The 13042-nt window shown below is 55.1% G+C and overlaps 1 protein-coding gene across 1 annotated transcript in view; it reads left to right on the forward strand.

Moving 5' to 3' along the window:
• ANKK1 (ankyrin repeat and kinase domain containing 1) overlaps positions 1–13042 on the forward strand; it is a gene marked incomplete at its 5' end in the record, with an annotated part of 19150 nt that continues 6108 nt past the window's right edge. Inside the window, 10 exon segments of the mRNA XM_088843371.1 lie at positions 1–279; positions 1726–1876; positions 2102–2173; positions 2751–2894; positions 4036–4147; positions 4317–4498; positions 6025–6126; positions 6129–6639; positions 6641–6840; positions 6843–7147. Of these exon segments, the coding sequence (XP_088699497.1) occupies positions 1–279; positions 1726–1876; positions 2102–2173; positions 2751–2894; positions 4036–4147; positions 4317–4498; positions 6025–6126; positions 6129–6639; positions 6641–6840; positions 6843–7147 (2058 nt within the window).

Here is a 13042-nt window from a genome sequence, read left to right on the forward strand (position 1 = left end):
CACCTCACTGAAGAAGCAGCCAAAATGGAGATCAAATTTCAGCACATGGTGTCCATCTGTGGGGTTTGTAGGCAGCCCCTGGGTGTTGTGATGGAGTTCATGGCCAACAGCTCCCTGGAGAAGATACTTCCCACTCACAGCCTCGGCTGGCAGCTCAAGGTCCGCACCATCCATGAGACCAGCCTGGCCAAGAACTTCCTCCATGGCATTAAGCCACCGCTGCACCACCTGGACCTCAAGCCAGGCAACATCCTCCTAGACAGCTGCCTGCATGTCAAGGTGAGGACCCTGTCTGTCCCCTGTCACTCCAGAGTCTTCTCCACATAAGGTGAATTATCTACTGCCTGTTTGGCCTGTCAAAGAGTTCTAAGCAGCTCCCTTCATGGACAAATACTAACGGCAGGGATCTCACCTAAAACAAATGGATGCATAGTGAAATTTGGTGCATGAAACTGCATATCAGGATGCCTACAATAACCCTCTTTGGACCTCAGTCTTCCATTTCTAATGTGGACAGAATCATCTCTATCCCATTCTTTGATTCAAGTAAGGATGTGTGTAAGTGCGATGTTTTTAAGAGGGGCAATGATGACCTTTTTTTTTTCCAGTTCCTAAGACACGTTACACTTTCATTTCCGCCCTGGAACTTTGGCACTGTTTGTTTCCACTGTCAAGAACACTGTTCCCCCAGTCCCTCCTTGTCTAGCAAAGGCCTACTCATCTTTCAGCTCTCAGCTTAAATAACACCTCCTCAGGGAAGTTTTCCCTGATCCACCCCCGCATGCCTCTGTTATATATCCTCACTCTCTGTCTCCACATTGCTAACCCCAATTGTAAGTATATAGTCATGTATGAAACTGTCTCATTAGTGACTCCACTCCCTATTTGAATAACCATTCAGGAGAGTAATGGGTGTGGGGGGTTCATCTTTCATAGAAGAAATTGGTTTTCTGGCCACATTGTGTCTTCATTGTGGTTTGTGGGCTCTTCGTTGTGGCGCGGGGGGCTTTGTTTAGCTGTGGCATGTGGGCTTCTCGTTGGGGACCACGGGCTCTAGAGCACACAGGCTCAGTAGTTGCAGCTCGTGGGCTTAGTTTCCCCACAGCATGTGGGATCTTGGTTCCCCAATCAGAGATTAAGTTCGTGTCCCCTGCATTGGAAGGTGGATTCTCAACCACTGGACCACCAGGGAAGTCCTGGTTTCATCCTTCTTATCTGCTGCCTGATTCTCAGTACCCAGCCTAGCTGGAATTCAGTGAATTGGCAATTGGTATATGAAGGAATCGATGGATGGAAGCAGAGTGTGGGATCAATATACATGGTGTCAATGCTTCGGGGCCCGTGGAAGTGGGATGAACAGAAGCTCACCAAAGGCAGCAGCTTTATCCACAAGTCCTTTGGGTAATGGCCACGCCTACCAAGTACTCATTGTGCACCAGGCACTGCTCTAAGTGCTTTTTGTATATTTCCTCATTTATGCTCATAATAGCACTACAAGTTTAGCTCTGGTATTATTCCTATTTTATAGATAAGGAAATGAAGGCTCTGAGAAGGTAACTTGTCCGAGGTCCTCCTGTTGTCCATGGTGGCTATGGGAGAGAGCCTGTGCTCTCAGTGGCTACACACCACTGGAAAATAGGAAGGCAGGACGGATGAGGAACTCAGGCAGCTTTCTGGAGGCAAGACCGTATTGCCCTCCCATCCCCACCCTGGGCTTCCTTCCAGGTTTCAGACTTTGGCCTGTCCAAGAGGATGGAACAGTCGACCTGGATGTGGTGCATCAAGAGGTCAGCTCTGCAGGGCACCCTCAGCTACATCCCCCCTGAGATGTTCCTGGAGAGTAACAAGGGTCCAGGGTCCAAATACGACGTGTACAGTTGAGCTGGAGGCGGGGCTCCAGGCCACATACCCAGCAAGCAGCTTGTTGTCACCATGCTGCCTGGACCCCAAGGCGCAGAGGGCAGGACAGGGGTGACATCGGCCCCCGCCCTGCCCACGTAGGAGGAGGAGGAGTGCGGTGGGACCCCGGCCAGAGAGGCTCTGCCTGGGATTTTGTGGTCCACGGGGCCTGCCTGGCTGGATATCCAAGGAAGTCACTCAGGGCACACTTGCCCTGTCTGCAGCTTCGGGATCGTGATCTGGGAGATCCTCACTCAGAAGAAGCCGTGTTCAGGTAGCAGGTGGCAGTGGTGCCGTCAGATGGGGACCTTGAAGGGACTGTGGGAGGCTGGGAGTTGGTGGGGGCGGGGCAGGTGCAGCTTTATGTGGGGACCTCACCCTCTTACCTTCCTCCCCTGTTTCTAGGGCTCACACGTCAGTGAAAGAAAGGGCAAACTTCAGCCCAGACCATGCTTTCTGCCTCTGATTCCTTTGCTTCAAAATATTCTTTCCTGTCTCTCCCACCCCCAGCCCTGCCACGATATCAGGTAAACAGACTGTCAGGGAACTTGGATAATCCAGCAAAATTCAAAACCAAAGCCTGTAACTAGGCCTGCCAGTCAGTCCAGCTGCCTTTGGACAGCAAAGACTCACAGTGAGGGGCCACGGCCAGTCTTGGCCTGGGAGGATCTGGAGCTGGTACAGAGACCCGGCTGCTCAAATCTAAGCCTCAAGTCAGCCTGCAATGTAGGTATTAACTCACTGTGCATTTATGGAGCCCCTGCTGTATGCATGGGCAGAGCCCCAGCCTCCCACCCAGCCCCTCTGCCCCTGCCTGCCCTCGCCCGCACAGTCTGGGCTTCCTCTCACAGGCTTCAACATCATGACCTTCATCATCCAAGTGGCCACAGGCGTGCGGCCCTCCCTGCAGCCTGTCTCAGATGAGTCCCAGCAGATGGTGGACCTGATGAGGCGCTGCTGGGACCAGGGGCCCAAGAAGAGGCCCTGCTTTCCAGGTTCTCACCAGACTGACCTAGACGCAGATGGGAGAGCTGGGGTGCCCATGGGCCAGGAGAGATGACCGAAGCCCCAGGCCACTCCCAATACCCACAGGGCGAGCCCTGCATGGCACTAGGGCAGAGTCTGCACCATGGTGTGGTGGGGGGTGGGGGATGGCAGAGGGGCCAGGGGAGCTGAGGACGGTGGTCTGGTCTCTGGCTTAACGTGTACTCTGTGGGAAGGTACACATTGCCAGAAGCTAACTGGGCCTGGCTCTGCTGCTTCTGAGTCTCCAGTCGGCCTGGGTCCTGTCAGGCTGCAGCGTCCTCATTTGTAAAATGTTCCCAGACCATAAGCTCACAGGCTTGGATGGATGTTGCGATCATCCACTCCTCTAGGGATGATGTAAATGCACACTTGTGTGTAAGTGTGAACATCTTAGAGATTACCTAGACTTGCCCTTGTGTTTTATGGAAAAGGTCTACCCTCAAAGGGCTTCCCAGGTGGCATTAGTAGTAAAGAACTTGCCTGCCAATGCAAGAGACATACGAGACGTGGGTTTGATTCCTGGGCCAGGAAGATCTCCTAGAGGAGGACATGGTAACCCACTCCAATATCCTTGCCTGGAGAATCCCGTGGACAGAGGATCCTGGTAGGCTACAGTCCATAGAGTCTCAAAGAGTCAGACATGACTGAAGCAAAGCTTGCATACACACACACACACACACACACACACTACACACACACACACACACACTACAGTCCATAGAGTCTCAAAGAGTCAGACATGACTGAAGCAAAGCGCGCGCACACACACACACACACACACCCTCCAAGGCAGGGCCCGAGGCTGGGTTTTGGGAGGAGATACAGGGGACAATGGGGAAGAACTGCAGGCCAACCTGTGGCTTCTTTCGCTGTGTCCCTATTTCTTGGGGACTTCCCTGTAGCTCAGATAGTAAACAATCTGCCTGCAATGCAGAAGACCCGGGTTCGATCCCTGGGTTGGGAAGATCCTCTGAAGAAGGAGATGGCTACCCAGTCCAGTATTCCTGCCTGGACAGAGGAGCCTGGCGGGCTACAATCCATGGGGTTGCAAAGAGTCGGACACGACTGAGCGTCTAACATTACACTACACTACACTGTTTCTTGGAGCAGACATCGTAGCGGAGACAGACATGCTGCTTTCGCTGCTCCAGAGTCCGGTGGCCCACCGTGAGAGTGAGGCCTTGGCCGGGAAGGGGTCCTGCGCAGCGCGCCAGCCCGGGAGGTGAGAACGTGCGCGGCGGGGCGGGGCCTCTGGCGGGCACTGAGGATGCGCAGGTGTGCGCGCTCCGCGAGGCCGCTGGCTGAGGGGCAGGAGGGGACCAGACTCAGCGCGTGCTCTGCTGGCCCAGCCGCGCAGTCGCTCAGTGATTCCGTTCCCCAGTTTGTTCGAGGGTGCTCCGAGGGCTGGTGGTGGCCGCGGCCACCCCGGAAAAGGACATGCCTTCCCTGACGTGTGTGGGGTTAAACGGGGCCCGTCCTGCAGAGGGCGCCCGCGGCTCGCCCCGCTTTGCCCCCTGCCCGGCAGCGTCATCCCTGCTCCGCCGTCCTTACCCTCCTCACCGGGGAACCAGCCGTGAGCTAGTGCGGGGCTCCGGGCTGAACCCACAGGGCCACCACCCTGCCTTCCCTGTGGCCCAGGGGGCAGCCGAGGCCCTGGGCCACTCTTTCTTGGGCAGGGCCTCCCCCTAGACACAGCTGGTGGCGGGCATGAGCGAAGAGGGGTCTCCTGGCAAAGGGTGGGAGGAGAGTCCTGAGAGGCGAAGGGAGGAGGCGAGGCTGGCATAGACCAGAATCGCCCTGAGCTCATCTGATCTACCCCTGTCTTTCGGTTCCCCAGGTCATTGAGGAGGTCTGCCAGGAGCTAACAGACTCCTGAGAGGCCCTTGGACTGCAAGATCAGTCCTGAGTGTTCATTGGAAGGACTGATGCTGAAGCTGAAGCTCCAACACTTTGGCCACCTGATGCGACGAGCTGACTCATTTGAAAAGACCTGACGCTGGGAAAGATTGGGAGCAGGAGAAGGGGACGACAGAGGATGAGATGGTTGGGTGGCATCACAAACTCAATGGACATGAGTTTGGGTGAACTCCCGAAGTTGGTGATAGACAGGGACGCCTCGCGTGCTGTGGTCCATGGGATCACAAAGAGTCGGACAGGACTGATCAGCTGAACTCAACAGACAGCGGTGAGTCCAGACAGGTCTTAGCTGGAACCCCAGAACACACAGCGGAGAAGAAAGGAGACTCAAACCATATCCTCTGCCATCCTCCCTGGCCTACCCTCCTCCCCAGGTCTGGAGTCTCTGTTCCCTCTCTGGGTACCCGGCCCTGAGCTACAGAAATGCCTGTGCCCCTGGGGGGCCTGGCTCTGCTTCCCCTTCAGGACTGTGTTCTTTTGAGGCTGGACTGCTCCCTCCCTGGCCCAGGAAAGGGGAACATCAGTTTTCAGTCCTGGTGGCATAATGGAATTTCTTGAGGGAATGAAAGAGTACCCGATGCCTGAGCCACCCTAGAATAATTGACTCAGAATCTCTTGGGCAGTGATTTTCATATATTTGTGGGTTTTTTTTTTTTTTTTGGAAATTGTTGCTTTTAATTCTAATACACCACTGGGTAAAGCAGGAAGAAATGGGTCCCTGAGCGCCTCGGGAGGAGTTCACATCACAGAATGCCACCGCAAATTTATCTTCAATTTGCATTTATTTAGTTTCTGCCGGGCACTTCTCCAGAAGTTCTTACCTATAGGATTTGTCTTCACATAGTGTAGTGAAGTAGCACAAGGTAGGCATTGTTCGTGTCCTTCTTAAGGATCAGGACCGCTAGGCTCAAAGAGACAGAGCATGCGGTGCTAAGGGGTGGAGTCAGGGTTTACTTCCGACCGGCCTCTTTCTGCCTCATCCTTACAGGAAGAACTGCCACACTCAGCTGCTGTCTAGGGTGGTGGAGCCTGCGTAAAGATCCGGGATCTAGGGAAAGAACCCACACTCACCCCATCCAGGAAACTCTGTTCCTGGATGGTACTTCCAGGAGATAGGGGGATGGCTGAGATGACCCCTGGACAAAGTCAGAGGTCCTTTTCTCAATCTCGTCTTCCTCCCAGCAGACTCAGGAGACTATTTGAAGCAGGTCCTGCGTCTCTCAGACAGTGAGAGCCTGGTCCCTAGCGATGAGCAGGTGTGCCTCTATGAGAACAAGGCCACCCCGTCCACTTCCTGGTAGCCCGGGGCCCCCTGGAGGGAGTAAGGCTGCTGCTGGCTCAGGAGGTGGACGTGGACTGCCAGACAGCCTGCGGCTACATGCCCTTCCTTATCACTGCCCAGGACCAACAAGCTGACCTCTGTGCTCTGCTCCTGGAGCATGGCACCGATGCCAACCTGGCAGATGAGGACGGCTGGGCCCCCTTGCACTTTGCAGCCCAAAATGGGGATGACCACTCTGCTCCTCTGCTTCTGGACCAGGGGGCCCGCGTGGATGTCCAGGAGCACGAGGGGTGGGACCCACTCCACCTGGCTGCACAGAACAACCCTGAGAATGTGGCCCAACTTCTGGTCTCCCATCAAGCTGACCCCAACCTGCGAGAGGCTGAGGACAAGACCCCTCTCCACGTGGCCGCCTACTTTGGCCACATCAGCCTGGTCAAGCAGCCGACAGCCCAGGGGGCAGAGTTGGATGCTCAGCAGAGAAACCGGAGGATGCCTCTGCACCTGGCAGTGGAGTGAAGCCACCCAACGTCTGTTAAAAAGCGGGGCAGCCCCTGATGCCCTCGACCAGAGCGGCTACAGCCCACTGCACACTGTGGCTGCCAGGGGCAAGTACCTTATCTGCAAGATGCTGCTCAGGTATGGGGCCAGCCTGGAGCTGCCGACCCAGCAGGGCTGGACACCTCTGCATCTAGCAGCTTACAAGGGCCACCTGGAGACATCCACCTGCTGGCTGAGAGCCAGGCAGATGTGGGGGCTTCTGGAGGCATGAACTGGACCCCCCTGCACCTGGCTGCCCGCCACAAGGCAGAGGTGGTGATGTCCACCCTGCTGAAATGTGGGGCTGACCCCAATGCCGCCGAGAAGTCAGGCTGGACACCCCTTCACCTGGTGGTCCAGAGAGGGGCCTTCCTGAGCATCATCCACCTCCTGGAGCACCGTGCAGACATCCATGCACCTCCAGGTGTATCTCGAGCAGACTCCCAGCCTGCTCCTCTCTGCACCCGGACTCAAGCCCCCACAGTGAGTTCCCTCTTTGTTCCCAGATTCTTTCCACATTTAATCACTTAGCCCAGAAATCACAGGAGCACTTGCATCCTAGAACTCTCTCTGAAGAAGGGTGGAGGCATGGAGAAGAGGGAAGCGCTCCCTCCCAGCTCACGTCTGTGTGACTGGGGCAGGGTCAGGACAGACAGACGCATGTGTTTGTGGAAGGGCAGGCGCTAAAAGTTCAGAGGAAATGTCCACTTCCGGTTGAGAGCCCTAGCCAGACCCCTGTTGCTACACTGACCACCTCCCTGGTGGCCCTGGTCCCAGCGCCCAGGTCTGCTGTACAGTCTCTTGTGGGGGACGGGAGGGTCTGCTCTAGCTTCTCATGAGTGATCCTACATGGGACGTTGGTCCCTGTCCCCCCAGCCCCGCCCCCATTCTGCCCAGTTAAATGACCAAGTTTCAAATCTGACTTCAGTCAAGCTGTGTTTCTGAGTCACTCCCGAGAGGTGGACTGAGCTGTGGGGCCAGGTTGGATATGGGGGCCAGCAGTGTTACTACGGGGTGAGTGTGTGTGCGCGCGCACATGTGTGGTGAGTGTATGACGTGCATGTGTGAGTTCCCACCAAGGGGAGGCAGAGCGCAGGTGCGGGGAGGTGGAGGGGTGGCGATGTCACCTGGGGGGCCGGGGGCGGTTCTCTGAGCTGTGTGGAGCTCGCTGGGCAGGGACTTCCTCCTGGGAAGCGGCTCAGGGAGCTCTCTCCTGCCGTCAGCTGCCTGGTCTGGTCTGCTGGTTGGAGCAGGGCTGGGACTGCTCACACTAGCCTTGTGTGACCCAGCCTAGGCCCGCAGCCAGTGGCTTCTGTTTCCTCTCTGGCTCTGCTAGGGCTGGCCCACTGTTGGGTGGGGCAGGACTCTGGGTGGGTGTAGGGGTACCCTAGGCATCCTATCCAGCTCCTTTCTCCCTCTTCATGATGCTGGAGCAGCCCCTCCAACTCAAAAAGTGTTAGTTGCTCAGTTGTGTCTGGCTCTTTGAGATCCCATGGACTGTAGCCCACCAGGCTCCTCCGTCCATGGGATTTTTCCAGGCAAGAATACTGGAATGGGTTACCATTTCCTTCTCCAGGGGATCTTCCTGACCCAGGAATGGAACCTGGGGCTTCTGCATTGCAGGCAGACTCTTTACTGTCTGAGCTACCGAGGAAACCCCCTACAGCTCAAGGATGTTTGCAGTTGTCAGAGAAGAGAAAATCTTCCACCCCAAATGAAACAGGAGGGGAGAGGGCAGGGCACAACATTTGAAAGAATGACATAACCTGAGGACATGCCATCAACATTGAAACCAAATGGGTCCAAGATGGCAGAAGGGCCAACTTCCACTAGACCTTGAGCCTCAATATAGGCTTATGGTAACACATCAGTAAGCTAAGTGACATATCCACCTGATGTACCCTGACGTTCCGAGGCCAACCATCAAAGAGCAGGTGGAGGCCCAATTCCTGGAAATCATCCCCCCAACTCCTTCCCCAAATAGTTGGAATGCTCCTCCTACTCATTAGCCTATGAAATTACCCAGCCCTTAAAACTAACTATGCCATATTCTGAGGCCACTGTCACCTTCAGAGATGACCCACCCTCTGTCCGTGGATTGTAAGTGGGCCTGGTTGGTCTAAGTCCCGATCTGAGTCATGCGGTTTCACAACCCCTAAGAAGCTACAACTGCAGGCCTGCCTTTGAGTGTCCCTGTTGTGGGCTGCTGCCACCAGCCTCTGCTCCAGACGTGGAGCAGAAGACACCTGTACATGCTGAGCACAGGAGTCCTTTCTAGCAATGCTGGCAGTAACGTGTCTCCTACGCTGTGGTCTCTGGATCGTGGTAACAGCCTTATGGGCCCTGGATACTTCACCCCACACAAACCACAGTCTGCCACAGAGAGCCCCGGGAGCTGCTTTGAAAGGGGTTGTGCCCTGGAACACAGGTTATAAATCAAGCCTGCATATTAGGACCTCCTGGGTGAGGTGTGCAGGGTGAGGAGGAATGTAAGTTTTTTTAAAAACCTGGCCCTACCCTTGAGCATTTAAACCAGAACTGACCCCACCCTAAACCAGTTAAACCTAAACCAAGGTGGTGGTGGTTTAGTTGCTAAGTCATGTCAACTCTTAGGATCCCAGGGACTGCAGCCCGCCAGGCTCCTCTGTCTGTGGGATTCTCCAGGTGAGAACACTGGAGTGGGCTGCCATTTCATTCTCGAGAAGATCTTCCCCACCCAGGAATCGAAGCCGGGTCCCCTGCATTGCAGTCAGATTCTTTACTGACTGAGCTATGCCCTCCAGTTCAGTTCAGTCGCTCAGTCGTGTCCAACTCTTTGCGACCCCATGAATCACAGCACACCAGGCCTCCCTGTCCATCACCAACTCCCGGAGTTCACTCAAACTCATGTCCATGCTGTGCCCTTTGATCCTGGTATTAGCTGGAGAACAGCCAAGGCTGAGGGTAACCGCCAGGGGGCGCCCTGTGGTTTTTCTCTCTGCGCCCTTCTCATCGCTGTGAAGCCCGTCACTGGCCAGCAGCCCAGGACGGTGGTCTTTCCTCCCCTGGTTGGGTAAGTGGGGACCCTGGGAACCGGGACAGGGTGCACTCAGTGGGCTGTTCCATCTGCCTGCTCCCTGCTGGCTGCCTGGCCCGTCCTCCTTGGGCAAAACTTATAGTTCCAAATGCCCCTGGGAGTTGTGTCTCTTCTAGAACATGCTGGAGCGAGAAGAGGGAAAGAGGGGACACGATGCTGTTTGTTTCTCCTCACACCCTGAGGTCTGCGTTTAGCTCCACGCCTAGAATTCTGCACTAACCAGAGAAGGGGTGTGGGGCTTCATGTTCAAAGACAGGTGAGCTCAGATCAGTAGTCAGGAGGGAACCATGGAAGGGCAATAGTATCTGGTTTATCCTATTGGATAAATAGGAGAGGCTTTGAAGGACCAAGTTAGAAAAAGTAAATGATTTTTTTTTTTTTTGGCGCCCATTGTCCCATAAATGGCGAGGATCCCACAAAGATGCAAACAGGACTATCCTGAGGATTCACTTCAGCTCTGATGATCCCAGGGTCTAAACGGTGATTCCCCAGACTCTTGCTTTCCTACTCTCTTCCTCCAAGAGATAATGGAGTTCGCAGTGTCAGGCCAGCTCCAGCCGACACAGCCCTCTTGTTGCCTACTAGTACCTTCTTCTCCCTTCCCGAGCCAACCCAAACCAGACACAGACCCAGACCCTACAAACACACACAGCTTCTACCCTGAGTGCCATTTCAGCACTGCTGCCTTCTAGAGGTTTCCTAGGGATATTTAGAATTGGATTTTACTTAAGGCCCTCGAAATTCCCAAGGAGAGGATCTCAGTTGAATTTCAAACCTGTTTAGGGGAGATTGGGGAGGAGAAGGATAGGAACCTTTGATTTCCTACTGGACCTTTCCACGTGGGGGTCCTACGGACCCTTAAACTCAGTGTCCCAAACTGAACTCCCACGAGCCCTACTCCTCCACTTAGTTGTGTTGTTCAGCCACTGAGTCGTGTCTGACTCTTTGCGACCCATGGACTGCAGCACGCCAGGCTTCCCCATCCTTCACTAAATCCCAGAGTTTGCTCAAACTCATGTCCATTAGATGGATGTGCCATTGAGTCATTTAGTTGTGGGGACCCCAGCCCCCAATCTAGGAGTCTTTCCAGACCAGCACTGTCCAACAGAACTTTCCAGGAGAATGGAAATAATCCGTGTATGCCACTAACTCCACGTGCTGCTGAGCACTTGAAATGTGGCTGATGCAACTGAGGGATCCGATTTTGAATTTCGATCTGTTAAATTTGAGCGGCCACAGGTGGCTGGTGCACAGACAGGGGTCTACCCTCCTCCTCTCCCTCTCCTGTCGGCGCCTCCCATCCAATCAGTTACTAAGCTCACCAGGAAGGGCTTTCCGGGAGCCGCAGTGTTGGAGGGCAAAAAGAACACAGCAGACAAGGGGCAAGGTCTGGACCAGCTGGAAGGGGTGGGGACTGCAGAGGCCAGGCAATGTGAAAGAGCGACAGGCCTGTCTGTGGGTGTGGACAGCCCAGCGGAAGAGCAGCTGGCGGGCCAGAGGGTGGGCCCTTCACGGGGACACCTTGACACCCTTCCTAATTCCAGGGCTTGGACTCAGCTGCAGGGGAGTTGGGAGCTGCGGTCACTCCACCGAGAAGGAGGATGCCTTCAGAACAAACCATGTCTTGCAAAGACCCTCATCACATGTAAGAGGAGGAAAGGGGTGATGGAGAAGGGAGTCCTCCTGTGAGGGGCCTTGGAGTCTGGCAGAGCTGGGGTGGATTCTCTCTCTTTTTTTTTTTTAATATTTATTTGTTTGACTGTACTGGGTCTTAGTTGCAGCATGTGGGATCTCGTTCCCTGACCAGGGATTGAACCCGGGCCCTCCACATTAGGAGCACAGAGTCTTAGCCACTGGACCACCAGGGGAGTCCCTGGGGTGGATTCTTTACCTAGACTCTGAGCGCCGCCTCCCTCTTTGTGACACGTGTTGTTGAGGGGATGAAATGAGAGGATACACATCACCAGTCGGTACCAGGACTCCTTCACTTTCTTCTCCTCCATCGTCTGGTCCCACCTTTTTCTCATCATCATTTTATTCACCTACTCACTACCCTGGTGGCTCAGCAGGCTAAGAATCCGCCCGCAATGCGGGAGACCTGGGTTTGATCCCTGGGTTGGGAAGATCCCCTGGAGAAGGGAAAGGCTACCCACTCCAGTATCCTGACCTGGAGAATTCCATGGACTGTATAGTCCATGGGGTCGCAAAGGGTCGGACACGACTGAGAGACTTTCACTCACTCTCTTACTACTCTCTGTCTAGACAAGCCTCAACACCACTGCTTAAGCCAATACATCCCACCCCCACCCTGCCACCCACCAAGGAGAGCCCTGGAAGATGAAAAGTGAAAGTCGCTCAGTTGTGTCCGACCCTTTGTGACCCCATGGACTATACAGTCCATGGAATTCTCCAGGCAAGAATACTGGAGCCTTTCCCTTCTCCAGGGGATCTTCCCAACCCAGGGATTGAAGCCAGGTCTCCCACATTGCAGGTGGATTCTTTACCAGCTGAGCCACCAGGGAAGCCCAAGAATACTGGAGTGGGTAGCCTATCCCTGTGCCAGTTAGTCTTCCTGACCCAGGAATCGAAGGCGGATTCTTTACAAACTGAGCTATCAGGGAAGCCCCACCCTGGGAGATGGCACTACGTGTCTAGCTGTCCCAGAGATGCTGATGGTTTGTTCTGCCTGGGAGGCCTCCTGTGCTGGGAAGAATGGTCCCTCAGGGGGTTTCTCCGGGTTGTGGGGCTAGGAGCCTGGAACGAGCAGAGGGCTTGGCAAGCTGTATTAACAGGAGTTACAGGCAGGGAGGAAGTCCAGACCAACTGTGAGAACCAGTCCCTAGGTGTGGCACCTGTGTAACTTCACACCGCAGTCACGGGGATTCCCCCAGGGACCAACAGAAAAAGCCCGGGACTGAAAAGACACCCTAGAAGTATCAAGGAAATAAGGGGTCTGGGAGACTGTCCCACCAAAGCCAACCGGGGAGGGTGGAGCCCCATGAAAGAATGATGGGCTGGATGGAGGACTGGGCTGGTCTCCAGCCTGTGGCCGGGAGTGGGGGAGGTACAGCCAGTGGGCAGAGCACCAGAGGAGCCTCGGGGCTCCCTGAGCAAAGGAACAGCAGCTCTGGTCCTCTGTTCAAGACCATTCACCGCCTTCCCGCCCCCACCAGCACCCATAGGACACAACCCCAGAGGGGGCTCCAGCACCCCAGGCCCGTGTGCCTCTGACCCTCCAGCCAGTCCTGCCACCGTGCTCACAAGCACAGGCCCACTCCACACCCCTTCCCTTCATGGTCCCG

Source organism: Moschus berezovskii, chromosome 14 (genome assembly GCF_049115385.1).
Source record: "Moschus berezovskii isolate FMDL1 chromosome 14, NW_MosBer_1.0, whole genome shotgun sequence".
Taxonomy (NCBI): Eukaryota; Metazoa; Chordata; class Mammalia; order Artiodactyla; family Moschidae; genus Moschus; species Moschus berezovskii.